Genomic DNA, 18,623 nt, shown 5'->3' with positions numbered 1-18,623 from the left:
AAAGCCGGATACGTTCATTGAACTAGTTGGGAAAGGCCTTTAATGTAAAGTTACCTTGGCCGGGTCTCGGGGGTGGCTCATCCAAGTAACATATACTCAGTGTGGTTTTGGATGGGCCGGTTCGAAGATACTGAAGGAGAGAAATGGAACAGGGCGAAGAGAGAGAAGGGCGATAGAGCATTCGTCGCAGAACCACCAAGCTACTGTCCGCGTTGGGACAAGATATCAAAATAAAGAGAAAGAGACTAGACTGTCTTGCCATATGTCCCTTCGCTCGTGACCGAGTAATTGGCTGGCGCCCATATGTGAGACCATCTTGCCAAGGAAGCTAAGCTCCTCCATAGAGGGCATGATCTATGGTAGATCAGGCTTGAATCCTTTCGCGCTGAACATATTGAGGGCTAGGACTAAAGAGAGGAGTTGTCAATATCATCACGTGATAATTGCTCTGGCGGCCTTAAGGGGAATCGAGGCTCGTGAGCAGTTTCCAAAAATTGTCAAGTACAATCCTAAGTCACAAGGAAGAAATTAAAGGCCACAAGTCGCTATTTTCCAGAAGTGAGATGTGTAATTACCAAGCCACAATCTCCTCTTGTGGATGGATGAGTCGAGAACACGGCTTCGCTCATGGCTTGCAAGAGGTACGTGTGGGTGTAAATCTCACATGTTGTGGAAGAGACACAAGAAGATTCATTGTTGTCTTGGTGTGTGGGTCCAGCTTCCCGCTCCGCTGAATTTGTAAATTCATGCCTCACATTTGAGGTTTGCAAGAAGGGCTACTGCTCAACATGACTTCCCTCACTGTGCTGCGTAAATTGACTCAGAATCATGCAACGAGCACTGCTGGACATCAAATCACATCAGCTCACGCCGCGGAATAAGTCGACGGTAATGGAAAGCTTCCTCTTGCCGTAACCCTCCTCAAAACAGATCAATTGGGTCAATCTCCCTTCAGTGGCTCTTGGTGACTCTCACACTGGCTTTTAGGCTCATGGCCCCATCTCCTTATCCACCAATTCGGGGAGGCCGAGGCAAGGAGGCTGACAGAAATCGAAACCTTGAATGTCGAGCTCGAGATTTTGTGTTGCATTCATTGCGGGAAGCTGGGGAATACGAGAACCACCACCAACTCCCCAGCTGAGGCAGGATCAGCTTGAATCTTGGTTCAAATTTCTGTCTAGTGCCTGGCCGAGCCAGTCATGTTCTCACGACTCCATTTAAAGTCGAGCCGGATGCTGCTTTGCTTGGCAAGTGACGTCTTCCGGTCCATGGTAACCATCGTCTCGGCGCACCTCAACCACGCTAGCTTGCTTGTCTGCGACTGTGTCTCGAGCATCTGCTCGCCGGATCGGCTTTCGCGCAGCCCCGGACCTTTGCACCGGCCACTTTTCAAATGGTCGGGCCCTTTGCTAGCTTGGGATTCGGATCCGGCTCTCGACTCTCAGCCCTCGTGCGCGTTTCTACTCTCTCGGAGAAGCATGGCCTCTCGCTTCTCGGTCCATGGCTCCGACTTGGCTCAGGGCATGGAGAATTTAGATCCAATAGTCCCAATGGCAGCCCGTCCTTTAGCTGCTTGGCCTTGAGGGTCTTCGTATTTTGCTATTTTGGCTATTTTGCCCCGGCCCAAATCTGAGGGGACCGGACCTGCACACCTCGATCCTTCGGCCTGCAATGCAACCCACCCCTACTATCGGCAGGTCGATATTCTGCTCCGAATGGTTACTCAATTGGCTTCCACCCTTGACCTCCGATCGAGATCTCTCGGCAATCGCCTGGCTCCCCCGCAATGTGTCACCGATCAGATCACGAAGTATTTGCCAGACACAGTTGCAGTACAAGTGGAAACATGTGTTTATGAGCTGAATCACCCACCCGGACGGTTCAAAAGGATGCGCTTGAGGACCCTTTGGTATCAACGGGTCTCAGTCTCTTGGTCCGAGCCGTTTTATGAGTATTGGTCTCGTGCTATCTCCGCCCTCATTGATTCTTGCCCACCCGTCTCCATTGGCCTTTTGCATCTCACTTACCCGGAGTGCCGTGGATTTTTCAAGACTATTGGCCTCGAGCCTACTTCGTACACTTGGGTTGGAACTGCTCTTTCCTCGGACAGAGCAACGTATCGGCGTAGGCAAAGGACACCAACTCCTTTGGTATCATTGACCACCCCGTACTTTACGGACTGACGGACTGCAATTTGCTACAACTACACCCCGTACACCAGGAGTCCCGATCAGAAGCGAAATTTCTGCACTCTTCCACCCTGCATCCGACGGCGTGGAAGGCCTAAAATCTTCGATCTAATTCCTCGGTTCGAAAGAGATCTCATCAAATCTCTGATGAGATGCATACTAGCATCGAAAGCTGAATCTACCGTCAGCAGAGGAGCGGAGCAGGCTGCACGTGTGAGGCGGCAACACTGTATGTTTTGTAAAATGAAGGTCCGGATCCTCCAAAGGGATGGAATCCGAGTTTATTTCGTATTTCACACATCGCCGGGTCCACGTAGCGCCATTGACGAGGCCCGGGCTGGGGAGGATGAGCCGAGGGTTGGTGGTACGAAGCAGGCTACGCACCAACATGATCTGGATCTTGCAATTTCCTCGTGGTCTTGTGGTTTTCGCTCTTTGTTTCGTCTATCCTGTATTTTGTTTTTCCTATTCTCCGCCCTTCTTCTACTCGTTACCTGTCTTCAAGTCAAACAACACACAAAATAAGCAGGACCTGGTATTTCGGACTTGCAATTCACCTGAAGAATTCCTGAATTCCTTCAAGATTGCACTGATTGCCACAATTGGACCAGGGATGACCACACATAGTTTTAGACTGGACCGCGATGCAACCCTTTTGGGGTCACCAAGCAAGCCTCGCAGTGTAAGCCCGCGCTAAGGGTCCCGCGCACCATCAGATATTCTAACGCCACCAGAGGGTCAATGGTAAGACCTAAGCTACGCCGATGGCTTGTTGTTCGTTATCCGTTTGTATCTTAGTTGCTCGCTTCCTCAGCTTCTTCCAGCCGGTCCCGCGTCGGCCGACTTAAACTCAAAGTTCGAGTTTGGCTTAGCCATGCCGGGTCCGCTCGAAGTTCCGCTGGGCCAACTTTGATGGCGCCACAGACCGCATCTTGAGGGAAGAGTTCTCGGGGTAATGAATCAACCATTACACAACCGCTCTTATTTTTATTGTTCTTTTTTGTTCCACTCTTTTTGTTTAGTGCGCTCTTTCGGCCGTATTTGCAATATTTGGGAGAGAGCTGCAAAGGTGGGGAAATGGTCGAAAGTATCAACTACCCTGGCTACGTACGAGCAAGGGGGGAGGGAAGCCCATAAGTCAGTGGCTGTTTTCGGGTGGATATCGAAGATGCAAGGCCAAGGTAGGTGCATACCCTTTGGAAATTAACCAGACCAGACGCGCCAGAGAAAGAGAGCTATCCCATGGCGCCGGCCCTTGGGAGGAGCTGCATGCTTCGTACGTAGATGGACCGATGATAGCGTGGTCCTTGAGGGTGTGGGAATAAGCTCCAATGGGCTACCATGGAACGGACTCTCTCTTCTTCAATCAGTCTGTGTGAAGGGGGGGTGTGTGTGCCTCGCCCAGGAACCTTTCCGAAGAGCAATTGCATGACCCAGACCCAATCTAAGGGGAAAAGATAAAAGGATATGACATCGCGAGTATATATACTATTAAGACCTCCATCCTCATCAAGCTGATTCTCGAGACATTGTCTTCTTCTCTTCTTCTATCTTCTCTTCCCGTCAGTCCTTTCCACCTCCCCATTTTCCTCACCAACTCCTCAAACTCGACCCGTTCGAAGAACCTTACAGACCATAAGATGTCCTCGAACGGCTCCTACCCCCCAGGACCGTCCACGGCCGCCGCGGGCCCTGGCGAGGTCGGCGCGGGGATGACGCTTGATCCCGTCGAGCGCACCAAAACCTTTGGCATGTCGCACCCGTTGAGAAACGAGGTCGTGGCCGCCATCGCCGAGTTCTGCGGCACCTTCATGTTCCTCTTCCTCTCCTTCGCCGCGACGCAGGCCGTTCTCCTCACCCGCCACGGCGCCCCTCTCGATGCGGCTACGCTGCTGTTCATTTCTTCGGCTTTTGGCGGTGCCATTGCTGCTAATGTGTGGGCGTTTTACCGCGTGTCTGGTGGCATGTTTAACCCTGCTGTAAGTGTTCTTTTTCTTCTTCGAATTCTTTTTATACAACGACTACGTGTGTTGGTCTTTTTCCACGTCTTTATATACTCACGCAGAGACCCACACCACCACCAGATTACTCTAGGCCTCGTCCTCGTCGGCGCCGTCAAGCCCATCCGAGGCGTAATCGTCTTCATCGCCCAAATCGTCGCCGGCATAGCAGCAGCAGCAGTCGTCGACGGCCTCCTCCCCGGCCCCCTCCTCGTGCGCAACACCCTCGGCACCGACGTGAAAGTCGTCCAGGGCCTCTTTATCGAAGTCTTCCTGACGGCCAACCTCGTCTTCGTCGTGTACATGCTGGCTGTCGAGAAGCACCGCGCCACCTTCATCGCGCCGCTGGGCATCGGCATCGCCATCTTCATGTGCCACATGGTGGGCGTGTCGCTTACGGGCACGTCGGTCAACCCCGCGAGGTCTTTCGGCCCTGCCGTTATCGCGGGGTTCCATGGTTATCACTGGATTTACTGGGTTGGACCGCTCTTGGGCGCGCTGTTGGCCTTTGCCGTGTTCAAGCTCCTTCAGGTCCTCAATTACAGCACTTGCAATGTGGGACAGGACGAGGATGGACTCGGCACGTACCGCGTTGGTCCTGACAATCAAAATGGCCACGCACATCCTAATGACAAGCACCTCGTGTAATAAAAAGAAAAATTGCGAAAAAGAAAAAGGGGAAGGGGGGTGAGACACACACACACGATGGAAATTCGTGGTGTTCTCGTTGTTTACTTCTTTTGGTTATTGGAACCGGGTGCCGCTAAGAAAGACGAGATGAAATTACGACCTGACCAGACGACCTGTCGTCCTGCAAAGCGTGCATGTGTGCATGAAGGGAGCCCTGCCTGCATCCGGCGTTCCACACCCTTGGAAGAGGCGGTGTCAGCGGAAAGAACTGACCTGTTGCGGGTCCCTCCCTTCTGGCTTCTGCCACACACACAGACGGTCAGACCCGCTGTCAAGAGCTCTGGACCTGGACTAGGCGGGCTAAGACGGCGAAGGCGATCAATTGATGCAGGAAGAGGGGACCAGGAGCGGGAAGAAAAGGGGCGCCAATGGCAAAAAGTTTTTTCTTCTTTTTCTTTTTCTTTTTCTTGGGAGACAAATCATACTAGACTGCAAGTGGCTTGCATTGTTAAATACTCGTAATATAATAATATAGGTTTTTAATTTTTTTCCTATGCAAGATGGATGTCCTCGTAACCGCTTGCATCTTGGGGGGCGGGGATGCATCGTGAGTCAGGCTTGGGAGGCGAGACTCGACTTTGTCTTACACCACGATTCTAGTCGAGGCTTGCGATTTTCTTGGCTTCTTTATCCTGCGTACTCCGTACATCGAATTGCTTGGCCCTAAACGACCTCGCGCCTTGGCTCGGTTGCTTTTACAGCGAGATCATATGAGTGTCGTGCAAAGAGAGCCAGCTGGCATAGAACAGCGTCCACATGATGTCGTTGGCGAAGGCTACGATGTATTTAAGTGGGAAAGGGCAACTGGCAGCGGGCCTAGAGAAGGATGGAAGCAGAGATGCAGATGGATCGAAGGCTTTTCATGCACGTCTTTTAGAAAAACGTGCCATTGTCGTCATCGTGGCCTCTTCTTCCCCATCTGATGTTCGAATTTTTGTAAACTATAAGACCTGTGAGATCCGATCCAGATCCAGAGTCAAGGTCTCTCAATAACCTGGGGTTTCCCAAGACCAGGAACCCATCGTGATAATCGCTTCGTAGAAACGACGACTTCGTCTCTCAGAGGCCAAGACTAAACCAGCCCGTTCACCGGGTAAGTGAATCCTCTCGGAAATGAAGCGAGAGCCAACTACCGAAAATACGACGAAAACAGCACAAGGAAAGCAAAGACCAGCCTGGTCCAACCCTCCGAAACATTTTCTCGCCTGGCTAGAAGAGAGAAAAATCCACTACAGCCTCTCGTCCCCCCTCCTCCCTCACGCCACGCCTGCATCGCGAAATGAACCACCACCCCAATTTCCCACACCAAACTGGCCTGACAAGCCCCAAACTTGACAGATCTAAGATCTCGCTCCACATCTCCACCCATCTTTCAAAGTCCCCCATCCGAAAGCCCCATCCTATCCCACACCCTCCAGACACGCATATAAGCTTGAGATCCTTCAGCTACCGAGATCGCGTGCCGTCGTACCGGAATACGACATACCGAATCAGATTTTTTTTTTTCCCGTCTCTTCCCGGTGTGATGGGACCACAGTGGCACCCACACACTTTTTCTGACATCTAGTGGAGCCGCCTCTCGGACGAAAAAGAAAGAAAAGAAAAAAAAGCGAGATGGATATTTTTAGTGAGGCGCACTAAGAAAGACCCACGATATTTCAGCTGCTCTTGGCTCTGAGACCTGCAGCCTCCTGCCCCCCTCTCTGCCGTGTCATGTCGTACAATCTCCCCTCCAAGCTGACCTCATTCCCCTCGCTACTTCGTAAGACTCCCCCCTCACAACTGAGGGACACACTTGTGTAGCTGCCCCCGCACGTCAAACTCCATCTTCGCCAGTCGGCGAATCCACGACTGGCGAATCCACTTCTCCTCCTCCTGCGGGTCATCAAGAAGGCACGGAAGATGCTCCTTGCTTCTGAAAGGATTCCGCTGCACCTTCAATCCCGCCAGTTAACGGGTGTGCGACTCCCTCCACCCCCTTCCGTGTTCAGCGAGCAAGAGATCATAGATGGAAAGCTTAACGCCACACATATCCAGCGAAGCGGGACATCCAGACGCGTAATTTCCCTCTGTTCATTGCTTTTGCTGGAGAGACCTTTGCTCCTCTGAGCGCTCACGAAGCTCACCTCGTCCCATTTCGTCACAGTAGCTTCGAAGCGAGTACGAAGTGAGTACGAAGCATAGGAGCATCAGCGCATGACAGCACTTAACAACAGGGAAAAGGAGAAAAATTCTCAATGGCAATGCGCAGTGGCGTTGATTTTGGTAAATGTAGATGATGCACCATTCAAAGCCTCCCCACGTAACAAAGGTGAATGAATTCGAAATATAAATAACACAAGTATTAAAAAAAAATGTTTGGTTTCTGGGGCTTCTGACAGTTAATCCACAAGATTTGCCCTAGTACTAGAACACCAAAAAAAAAAAGTTCCCAGTGTCGTCATGCTGCTTCCTGCTCTCTTACTCTATCCTTTTTGCGAATGGGCAGGTACAGGTTACACAACCAAAATGCTTTCAAGGAACAAGGAGAACGGAGGAAACAGAGACAATGGCTGCTAGAGAATCTTCGCGGGCCTGAGCATGACGAAAGGCTGGTTGCGTAAACAACTAATTAGGCGTCGCGAACATCAACAATATGGCCCTCATCGTCGACAGCAACCTTCTTCTTCCTCGTCGACATCTTGACAGGGTTCTTGGCGTCGAAGATTTCGTCCAGTTGTTCGAGCTGTGAGCAGAGTTAGTTAACTGCCTTGCCATTGGAGGGAGATTCCCAATTCTTAAACACAAAAAGACTAAACTTACAGTGCGACCCTTGGTCTCGGGGATGAAGAAGTAGACCACAATCACCTGGATGGCGTCCCAGATGGTAAAGATGATGTACGTCTTCCAGTCAATTTTGGCCATCGAAACTGGCCAGGCGAACTGGTTGAGCAGACCGGCCGCGTTGACGGCGAGCGACGAGAACGCCATACCCTTTGCGCGCATCTCGAAAGAGAGGACCTCGACGGGGTAAAGAGCCTGGAGGGGCGTGATGCCGAACGAAAAGACGGATCCGAAGATGAAGACCATGGCGAGGGCGGCCTTCGAGGCGGCCTCGTTGGTGTACTTGGGTTCGCCGTCTTCGTCGAAGCCATCCTGGGACTTCGCAAACATGGCCGAAGCGACCGTCATGCCGAGCCAGATGACGCTGCAGCCAGCGAACGAGAAGAGGAGGAGGGGACGACGGCCGATCCTGTCGACGAGCGTGGCACCGACGATGGCGCAGAGGAACTGCTGGCAAGAGTTGATGAGCGTAATGTTGGCCTGCTCAAACACACCCGTGTAGCCGGCGGTATCGAGGACCGACGAAAGGAAGTACGAAAGCACCGCGTTGCCGGCCCACTGACCAAAGATGGAAATAGTGACGTTGCACATGAGGCGGTAGACGGCGGCGCGCGAGCGGAAGAGCGCACGGTAATCCCACCAGCGCTTGTCGGAACCGTCGAGGTCAAGAGCTTCGTCGTACTCACGCATCTGGAGTTTTACCCAAGCAGATTCAGGGTTCCCGTTACCATGGTACTTGGTGAGCATTTGCTTGGCCTGCTCCTGCTTGTTGTTGACGTAGAGCCAACGGGGCGACTCGGGAAGGAGGAGCGAGAAAACGACGATGATACCCGAGAAGAGGGCCTGGAGCCAGGTGATGAGGCGCCACGAGAAAGGGAAGGAGACGTCCAGAGAGCCACGGGTCGCTCCAGAAGCGATGATGGAACCGGAGAACCAAAGCGTGTTGTAGAAGGCACCGACGACACCGCGATAGGCGGGATGGTTGATCTCAATAACGTACATTGGTCCAGCCGCGGCTGCGATGGAAACTCCGAAACCGAGGAGGAAACGACCGCCGAGGAAAGCGCTGGGGTATTGCGCCGCACCCTGGACGATGGTACCAACAACGACGGTCAAGGCACCAATAAACATGCCAACCCGTCGGCCCCAAGTGTCGATAGCGGGGCCGACGAAGGGGAGAGCAACAACACCACCGATCTGGTACATGGCAGCGAAGATACCGGCACGAACACCGTCATTTTCGACCTGGTACCGATCGCGGAAGTCGGGGTTCTGGAGAAGGTTGTTGATGAGGGAGCCGTCATAGCCATTCATCGTCGAGCAGAACATGCCAATAATGGAGCAGGCATAGATGAGCAGCATGCTCTTGCTGAAGGGTGTGGGCGGCTCCAGAAGCAGCGCCTCGTTGAAAACCTCATTACCAGTGATGATCTTCTCTCGGAGATGTTCCTTCTACAGTTGGGCAATTCCGCGTTAGTCAATGTCAATTTTGCTTCCGGCATTGTTTCAAATGATGGGGGAAAAGAGTCCATTCATAAAAGCATGCTCAGAACTGCTTAGAGTTGATGGAAGCTCCCGTCCCATGTGATGTCACCGGTAACCATCCAGAGAAAGAAAACCAAGCTCGTACCTCGTTGACGATGTCCGCGTGGACGACGTCATCTTTCTCGAGCTTGTCAACCATCGTGACTACTTATACCTCTCGGCTCAGAAACGAAAAGGGCTTATTTCGAGCAGCAACGGAGGAAGAGTGGAAAGTTGGGGGAAGTCGGGTTCAAAAAAAGAGACTCGAGGCTCAATGTCCAAACCCGGTGTATCAAGTCCTATAAGTGAGAAGGGGGGGAAGGGGAAGGGAAGGGAAGGGGGTATAATGGAAATGGATGAAGGGAAAAGAAAGAAGAGAAAGGCTTGGATGATCAATATGTGACATGAAAAGAGTCGGGGAGAAGTGCGATCTTATCAAGTACGGCGTCCGTAGCTCATGCTCTTAACCGTCAAGCTTTTTTTGCCTGCGAGGAAGATGAGCTCAGGAAGCATATCACTCTGATTCCGATGAACCCCTTGCCATGAATGGGGTGTTGCAGCACTAGAGAGTATGGGGTGGCATGGGGAAGGGTGGTAACAAAGGAAGGTCGGGGAGGGTGTGTGTGGAAGAGAGGGGGTGAAGAGGGTGTAAGTGCGGGTCCTTCAATATGGGAGCGGCATGGTCCTCTGTGGACGGCTATGGGTGTCAAAAAATACAAAATACGAGACAACGTGAGGATAAATTTCGATGCCAGGAAGAAATGAAAAACTGGCGCCGAAACGGGTTCCAGTTTGGGTTTGAGCAATTGAGACGACAGGGACCGGACAGTGAAGGGCAAGATACCCCGCGCTCATCGGCCGCCGCAAGGAAGTTGGACGGCGGCCCAGCGGTTGTTTGCACCGACAGGATTGCCACCTTTAATCCGTTAAACTAGAACGGACGGCGGCCGTATGTGATGGGTCTGGTTTTGTTTAAACCCCCCCTTCACAGCAACGGGCCGATCGATCTCTGCAGGGAGTAGGGGCTCTTCGAGACCATATGTCATGTTTCCCAGGTCTGGCGGACGTGTTATCCTAACGCCGATGGCCACGATGGTTTCAAGATGGGAGCTCGGGTTGCGGACGGCAGTGGAAGTGGAGAGCAAAGCTGGGGGAGTTGAGAGTTGGAGTGAAAGGTATTAGAGACTATGTTGGCAATAAGTCACCCATGCTGATGGGCCTTATTGCCATTGCGGCATAACTGGGCTAGACGCTTCGCAGGATGGAGTAGCAACGCCTGATGTCGCCCTGGAGGTCCCACTTAGACGAGATTTGAGCTCCTCCACATTCATCACGGGAAGCGGAGCGTCGGGCGAGTGTTCCCCAATCCCATGCTCCATCATTAGCTCTGGCGGCGGTCCTAAATCGAACTGGCATCTAGGATTGCAACGTTGACCGTTTTCACAAGACGGCACTGGCCGCATTGAAGACTCAAGATGCATGCTCACAGGCATGGAAGTCCCGAAGACCAAGGACATGAAAAATTCCCAGGCCGATTGAACCCGTATTGCAGGCTCAATCTACCCATCCCGGTAAGGGTTCGTGGCCGAACAGCGGTTGGAGGACCTCCATCCGGAAAGGTTAACTCTGGCATCGGTGGTGTTGGACCGTGTGAGAAACTGGGGGACCATGTGCGACTCTCTCCCATGCACAGATTCTGCTGTGGAAGAGATTGCCTAATGGGGTCAATGGCCGGTGCCAAGAATGGCATGGTCAAACAATTGGGCACCCGGCAAGGCGGGTGAAGAGCCTCCGGAGGATGGTGTTTTGGGGTTTGATAGGCGATCATTGGTGTGAGACACAAGAAATATCAGCCAAGGAACGGGATTCCTCGAAAGCATGAACGGCCGTCGATTCTTTGGTTCCAGGAGTATTGCATTTGATGGTTCAATTGAGCAAGACAGGGCAGAGGTCAGGTGGAGGATTTCTTCAGATGCTCGCCATGAGCCAACAATTGAACGTTTTAAGGTGAGTTAAGGTGAGTTAAGGTGAGTTACATCGCCGAAGCTGCAGCTCGTCAAGGTTGCTCCGAGTGGATCCCGACTTCTGTTGTTGCCCGTCTAGACCCAATAAACACTGCATCGAGGAGGTGCGATTCGCAACCAGCGAGCTCCAGGTCAGGTACCTCGATGCGATTGGTTTAGTGTGAGCAAGAACCCAGGCCGGGGCTAAAGTACAGAAGTCGCGAAGAACGAATCAAACTAAGGACGAGTCCTGGAGGAATACGCCATCTGTCGCGTCCGTGGAGGTCTTCCGGGTCAAGATGAAGCGCCTTCCATTATGTAAATTCGGCCTTTCTCGCGGGGAAAAGGGACATAAACTGGTGTCGGTGACAGATCAATTGATTGACCCCAGAGAATCTGCAGGTTGATTCAGTAATCAAGGGTTGCAAAGGCGTCAATATTGCGGCACTAAACCAATCCCACACTCTGTATCTCAGTATCTAGACCTGACTCTGCGGGGGAAGTGTCTCCCTCGTACTGCAGGGTGGTTTCCTTTTGTTGACTGTCAGCAAGGAAGGAATTGGTGGATCGAAGTGATGATACCGCGTTAACCACCACAGCAGCCTGGCTCCGAAGCAAGTACCTCGCATGCAAGCTTTGTAATAGCCTCAATTTCAGTTCGTCCCCTACTGACTAAGATGTGTGGGAAGGTGTGGCTCAATTAAAGATAATCCCGACATGTGAAGGCGAGATCAATCAATGGCAGGTGCGGTTGGTGGTCAATGGAACACATTGTTCCGCGCTGGACTGCAACTGTGCGTGTTAGCTTAAACACCGCCGTCCGGCCCGGCAGAGATTCCGACGCACCCCAGGACGACGTCGGGCATACAGTTGGATGGACCAACTCTTAGTAAATAACTCTTGGACAGGAGTGATACGCGAGGCGATTGGATTGGTTAGCCTGCCACTTCCGCCCGTCTTGTCTGCTGTGGGGAATGGACGAAAAACGCAAGGCTCATCGGAAGAGGGTTATGTTTTTGCCTAGCGTATGCAAGTTTAGGGCGATACGGCCTAGAATACCGAACATGGTCGTTGGTGTTAGTCCCCTTCGGGGATGCTATGGTCTCGCCTTTACTGTTCATCTACATACGATGAATGTGTAGCACGCGAGCGGAGACGGATTCCGTCAGATCTTGTTTCAGTAGCCCTGACCACTATTGCAGGTGCCCCCAGAGAGAACTGATCGATTGATGGAACAAGTCTCAGAAGCAGCAACATCATGAGGTGCGAATTGGCAAATTCACGCTTCGCATTACTCCCTCCCTCTCGACTACTCTCCGGTCCCAGTGGGATCTATGATCTGTGATCTGCCTGTTGTGTGACATCGCTAATGAACAAAGGAAGGGGTGTGCGTTGGTCGCTTTATACGCTAAAAGTAGATTAGCACCACTTCATATTCCTATTCAAGGGGGGCGGCTCTTCGGCCTCCGTCGCGCCGGGTGTGCTTCGCTTCTGGTGGCCCATGACGTATCGAGAGCGAATCTCGCCAAAACGGCTTGATACCCTCCCTTGAATGAAAAGAACGGCTCTCAATATTTCGTACACTGTTTCGTACGTGGCCACGAGGCAATAGGATACAGAGCACCTGGTCAGTCGAGCAACCCAACTGGACTTTAACCAGATTCTCTAGCGAGCCCTACTAACAATGACGGGATGGAACAAGGCCCTTGATGGGGTATTGCGGCACCAGAAACGCCGGGTGTACATTTGGCCAGATGCATCAGCGACCTGCTTCACCTCTTCGTCGCCTGGGCTCGGCGATCGGGTTTGAGCAGAAGGGGTAATCGGGCTTCACTGGCCTTGTGCTCGATCTTTGACTCTCCCAGCTAATGATCCTGACTCTACACAGGTATTTTCCTGCGAAGCGGTCCCTAGAGATTTGAAAGCTTTGCATTCCCCAGGCAAGCTAAAATAGGTACAAACCTTACGAGGCAATCATGGGCATATTACCGCTGATCTTGGCCCGACCCGTTGGAATGGGAGGTACGGACGGACGCGAATAAACAACCTTTTAGAGTAGATATTTCAGCGCTTTCTAATTGCTAGTGTAAACTGTAGAGCCACTGATGTCGACGAAGGAGGGCCCCGTCAGATCGAAAACAGCTCAGCTACGTACGAAGGGGCAATTGTTCATTGGGATACATCGGAGACTGGATGCTAAGCATCAACATGCCAAAGCTGCATATAAATTCCATCCCAATCATCACCCAACTGATGTCTTTGCAGGACTCTGCCCAAGCTGAAAAGGCGAATGGAAATTTTTATTTTGTTGTCTACCCAGAGCCTTGGATCAGCAAGCGTTCTCGACGGAACATAGGCCCGGCCAAGCTCCCGCCTGAGCCTTAGTTGCACAGATTCTGACGCCACGCCGGCTCTCGTTCCTCGTCTTGCTCCACAATGATGTTGGCGTTCGGCGACTCGCACTCCTTCACGACCCCATATCAACGCCACGGATGTTGATAGCGTGCAACGCAACCAAGCGAAACAGGAAGTCAACAAAGAAATCGGCGAGACGAGTATTCTTCGGCTAGAATGAGCCAGGGACCTCTGCGTGCGAATCTCTAATCATCTAATCTGCTCCGTACTTACTTCGTGCAGGAGGAAAAGGTAGAGTTGCATCGACGATGGCGCCAGAGGAGCCTCCTCCCCATAATGGGTGCAACACTTGGTGACGCTTCCAAAAAATATGTAAGATTACCGAGAGGACTCACGCACCGAAGACTCTGGTTGATGGGATATTTTTCCATCTCAATTAGGCCTACGCTATGTCGACGGTGAATCTGGGGTATCGGCTTCTCCTACTGGCGCTATGAAGGACTCGAGCCCTCCAATGTACGTTCAGCAACAGGGGTCAGGGCATTTGAAATTGTTTATCTTAACATCTCCCAGGTAAGCTCCTGCATGCTTCGTTTGACTGGACGGAACAGAGAGTCAAGCCAAGACGTGGTACCGGTGTGACTTCGATCGCTCGATAAGATCATTTGATCTCGGCTTTGAGCCCTCGATCCCAATGGAATACGATCCTTGTTCCACCTGCAGGAGGATTTATTGTTGCGACTGTTCCGACTGCGGTTTGAACATTCTAATATCTTCCTTTCTAGACTCGGAAAGCTTGCTGTTTCGTCCCCAGCACAGAACCAGAAGATCACTTGTCTGATAAGCTGGGCTGAGATCACCGACAGCTGTCACGAGGAGAGCCGAAAGTCTGGAAGTATTTGTCGCAGGAATGACACATTCTATTGACCCGGGCTGAATTACAGTTGCGGGCTTGGGAAATTCTGATTCCATCTCTGCTGTTGGAAAGTGATGAGCCACATTTCCTACTCAGCACATGGGCCCTCGCTGCTGAGTGATGTTGACATTCTCACATTTGGTATTCTTGGGCGAGGCTTGGAACTGTGAGGCTTGGGTCTGTGAGAGATCTCAGTTGCTTAATCTGGGATTGATGATTTGTCATGCCCCACTCAACAATGCACATCATCGTGCCCCTCAGGAACGTCATCACCGAAAGGCCCGGCATCGCAAAAAACATTTAAACAAGACCTACCTAGCTCATCGCAATTCAAACGATTGATTCCCACTAAGCTCTGATCTCAATTCCATCGCAGCACCAGAAGAGAACTTTCATAAACGAAATTAAATCCTAATTGATGACCTCTCTCTTCGCCCGCATCTTTCGCCCCTTCACGACCAGTACCATGGCAGCAACTCCGGCCGTTATCCCGGAAGGCGCCGAGGTCGCCACACTCGCCGCCGGCTGCTTCTGGGGCGTCGAGCACCTTTACGTGAAGAACTTCGGCCACGGCAAGGGCCTGCTTGATACCCGAGTCGGCTACATCGGCGGCGCGACTGATAGTCCTACGTATAAGATTGTGTGCTCCGGCGCAACAGGGCGTAAGTAGAACAAATGCAGCCATTTGATGCACGTCGCTAACGTTTAAATAGACGCCGAAGCAACCCAGCTTATCTTCGATCCCAAGATCGTATCCTACCGCGACCTTCTCCTCTTCTTCTACCGCATGCACGACCCCACGCAACTGAACCGCCAAGGCCCAGACGTGGGCACCCAGTATCGCAGCGCCATTTTCTACAATAGCCCCGAGCAGGAGGCCATCGCGAGGGAGGTGACGGAGGCGGTGGGGAAGAAGTGGTGGACGGGTGGGAAGATTGCGACGGAGATTGTAAAGGCTGGGAGGTGGTATGATGCCGAGGAGTATCATCAGCTGTATTTGGATAGGAACCCCGGAGGGTATGAGTGTCCGAGTCACTTTGTGAGGGACTTCCCGCCGCTGTAGTGTGAGGCGGGGAAGTTTCTGGCGAGTACAGGGAATGGGCGACGAGTTTGGGATGGAAACGAATTGTCTACGATAGCAAACATAATGTGCATATCACAAACCTAATTTTTGTTCGGGAAAATAGAACTACTCGAAAGCATACTTGGTGTTTGATGATTTCTTTATTTACAATAAGAAAGGTCTATCAAGGAGCGCTATCTGATAGGAGAATGCTCCGAGGACGGGGCAGTAGCTATGCCGGAGAGGAGATATTAAAACACTGGAGGGATTTGAGACGCCTTCCATAACACCAAAAATCTAAACAGCTCCTCCCTATTATCCGCCCGCAATCCCACATCCGCGACGTCGTAGAGGATCTTGTTCTTTTCTTCGCTTTTTTTTTTCTTCTTGTCTTGTTTTCTTCCGAACTCATCATCTTCGCCACCAGCCCATTTACCTCCTGTTCCTGTTGCCCTGCATCATGAGGATCTGAACCATGCGGACAAAGATGTTGAGGAAGTCAAGCTCGAGTGCGATGCTCTCGTTAACGGGATCCTCCTTGATGATACCACGCTGGGCAAGCCTGGCATGATGCATAATCTTCTGCACGTCGTAGAGGGTGAAACCGCCGAAGAGAGCGAGACCACCGTAGAGCCAGATGCTCTCGGAGAACGCGAGCGCGCGGTAGGCGGTGGCGGGGATGATCAAGGGAGCGAGACCAGAGGCGGCTACGACGCAGGCGCCGGCGAGGAGGGGACCGCCGATGTAGAGGTACTTGTCTTGCTTAGCGGTCGCTCCGACAATGGAAAGACCACCCATCATGGCGACGGTGTAGAGACCTGCGCGGGCGATGAGGGCTCCGGGGGCGTAGACGAGGAGGGGGGCGATGAAGGCGGCTTGGGTGGCGTTGAAAGCGGTCCAGAGGGCGTACTTGGGGATGTAGCTATTTTTCCATACCTGTTAGCACCACTTAAAAAAATATTTCATCAAGAAACTAATGATAGATTGAAGGGGTTATAAACTCACTTGTCAGGATCAATAGCCCTCGTTCCAATCATGGTACCGAAGCTGAGAGCGAGGCCACCGATGGCGACAATCCAAGGGTTGGTAACCATAATCCTGTAGACAAAACCAGAATTGACCATCTGCCGCGCCGTCAAGCCGATGATGCCGACACCAAGACCGGTGTGAAGGAAGGTGTTGTTGAGATATTCCCTCTCAAACTTAGGCATGGCGCCCTCGCGGGTTTCCCGGTTGAAGACGACATTGATGGCAAGGAGAGTGCCACCAAAGATGGAACCGCCGATCAAGAGCTTGCGCAGAGCACTACCCTGACCTTGCTGCTGATATGTCGTCTGCGAACCCTGCATGTAGGTCCTCGCGCCATCGCGCGCGCGCGCGAACGAGCTTCGGATCACGAGGTTCGAGGAAAGGCTGTTGCTGGCGGCCCGCGGCGCCCGCGAGGTGAAGAAGGTCTGGGTCTTGGGAGTGCTGTGGAAGGCCCGGATGGGCAGTGTGGAGGAGCATTTTGTCAGGCGGGGGAGCGTCCGCGCCACGTTGGCGGTGCCCTGACGGATAGGGCCGAGGAGAGTCATTTCGATAGTCGACTTGATATTGCTTGCGAGGGAAAGTCGATTGTTTGATGATTGGGGTGGAGGAAGAAGGGGTAAAAGAGGGGTGAGTTGGTTTTATGGGATCGGAAGAAGACGTCGTGAAGATCTTGGTGACGTCTTTGAAGCCTGGGATGCTCGGCAGCTAGAATGTTTAGTAATGTCTCAATCACGTGTGGAAGCTCCTGGAAGCTCCGAGAGAAGTGAACTACAGCTGTCAACAGCTGCCAATAGCTGCCATCCGGAGTATTACTCGGTGTTAGAGACAGCATCGCACCTAACTCCGCTTGTTCTCGGGAGCATCGTGGAAACACTGGGGAATCAGGCGTCTTCATTACGCACATGGATCTATTGAACAATGTCTCTGGTCACTAGTCATCGTTGTTTCAATGCTCACATAAGCGCTCCCGCCGCTCCGTGAGTCAGAGCTTAGCTTTCACAGCAGCGGCTGTTCCCGGGATTGAGTGAGGAGCTTCTTTTGTCAGATTGGTGGATCGAAGACTCGAACGGCGACACTTTGTTACAATTCGTCCAATAAGAGGGAAACCCAACTGACAGGAGCCAGCAAAGCAAATATTACCTCGGTAGATACCGAGGATTCTTCAAGATACATACCAGTAGCCAACGGAAAGTTTATGTTGGATTCTCCGGGTGCAACCATCTCGGGGTGGGAGTATGCACGAGAGCCACAGCGCTTAAAAGAACAACAATCCATGAAATCCACCTCTCAAAAGGCGCCGGCCATGATTTGGAGCTAGCAACTCCTACACCGTCCCTCCACCCCGTGTCAGGTCATCCTATCCATCGTCAGAGGCACTAGCACCTACTTAGGGAAGGAGTCGACGATGGGGATTGATTTCTGGCCGTTCGTCGTCGCTTGTGGGAGGACCTCGTTCCCTGGAATAGCAGTCAGAGAGATCCACAGCTGGTCGTGTACGCACTTGCTGCGCAGGAATCGGGATTTTGGGGACCAAGCGCCTTCTGGTCTTAATCAATTCATGGGCTCCTTGGGGGATCAAAGGAACGGCTCAGGAAAGGTAACAAAAATGAAGCGTTTTTTCAGAAGAATTAACCATCTGACTTCCATGCATGATCGACACCGTCTCACCGACGAGCCAGATCTTCGAGAGGAAGGTCGCAGAGAACAATAACACTGTGTCATTCATTCCCAATAAAACAGAAACCATTAAAGGACCGTCCGCATATTATACGGCCCTATCAAGTGTGGTACGCCAAATATATTTATATTGGGGCCTGGGTGCGTTTCCCACATCCAATGGACAGACATGGTGCAGGCCTGCATTTAGGCTCTATGGGTGCGGAGAATCCTGGGACGCAGCAATGGAGACATTGAAGCGACCAACTTTCCCGACCCGCCTTCCGAACCCTGCCATACAGTAGTGCTCTGTGAGATCGCCGTGTTGACCGGAGAAAGTCTATTGCTGACCACTCTGATCGAATAGATTGAGGG

The 18,623-nt window shown here is 52.1% G+C and overlaps 4 protein-coding genes across 4 annotated transcripts; 2 read left to right on the top strand and 2 right to left on the bottom strand.

The window, feature by feature from the left end:
- Positions 1-3,829: 3,829 nt before the first annotated feature.
- On the top strand, positions 3,830-4,837 carry SAPIO_CDS1277 (Aquaporin-1; the record flags this gene model as incomplete). The annotated part of the gene is made up of 2 exons (XM_016784583.1): positions 3,830-4,168; positions 4,274-4,837. The coding sequence occupies 2 exons, from the start codon at positions 3,830-3,832 to the stop codon at positions 4,835-4,837; spliced, it is 903 nt and encodes a 300-aa protein (XP_016645699.1).
- A 2,653-nt stretch (positions 4,838-7,490) lies between these two features.
- On the bottom strand, positions 7,491-9,386 carry SAPIO_CDS1276 (Uncharacterized protein; the record flags this gene model as incomplete). The annotated part of the gene is made up of 3 exons (XM_016784582.1): positions 7,491-7,604; positions 7,682-9,154; positions 9,333-9,386. 3 exons carry the CDS (start codon positions 9,384-9,386, stop codon positions 7,491-7,493), a joined length of 1,641 nt encoding a protein of 546 aa, XP_016645698.1.
- A 5,580-nt stretch (positions 9,387-14,966) lies between these two features.
- On the top strand, positions 14,967-15,563 carry SAPIO_CDS1275 (putative peptide methionine sulfoxide reductase; the record flags this gene model as incomplete). The annotated part of the gene is made up of 2 exons (XM_016784581.1): positions 14,967-15,162; positions 15,214-15,563. The coding sequence occupies 2 exons, from the start codon at positions 14,967-14,969 to the stop codon at positions 15,561-15,563; spliced, it is 546 nt and encodes a 181-aa protein (XP_016645697.1).
- A 432-nt stretch (positions 15,564-15,995) lies between these two features.
- Positions 15,996-17,137, bottom strand: SAPIO_CDS1274 (putative bax inhibitor family protein; the record flags this gene model as incomplete). Its single annotated transcript, XM_016784580.1, has 2 exons — positions 15,996-16,485; positions 16,569-17,137. The coding sequence occupies 2 exons, from the start codon at positions 17,135-17,137 to the stop codon at positions 15,996-15,998; spliced, it is 1,059 nt and encodes a 352-aa protein (XP_016645696.1).
- Positions 17,138-18,623: the final 1,486 nt, after the last annotated feature.

The sequence above is a fragment of the Scedosporium apiospermum genome (assembly GCF_000732125.1).
Source record: "Scedosporium apiospermum strain IHEM 14462 chromosome Unknown SEQ_SAPIO_0055, whole genome shotgun sequence".
NCBI lineage: Eukaryota > Fungi > Ascomycota > Sordariomycetes > Microascales > Microascaceae > Scedosporium > Scedosporium apiospermum.
Note: the sequence above shows the minus strand (reverse complement) of the source record. Positions and strands in the feature narration are given on the sequence as shown.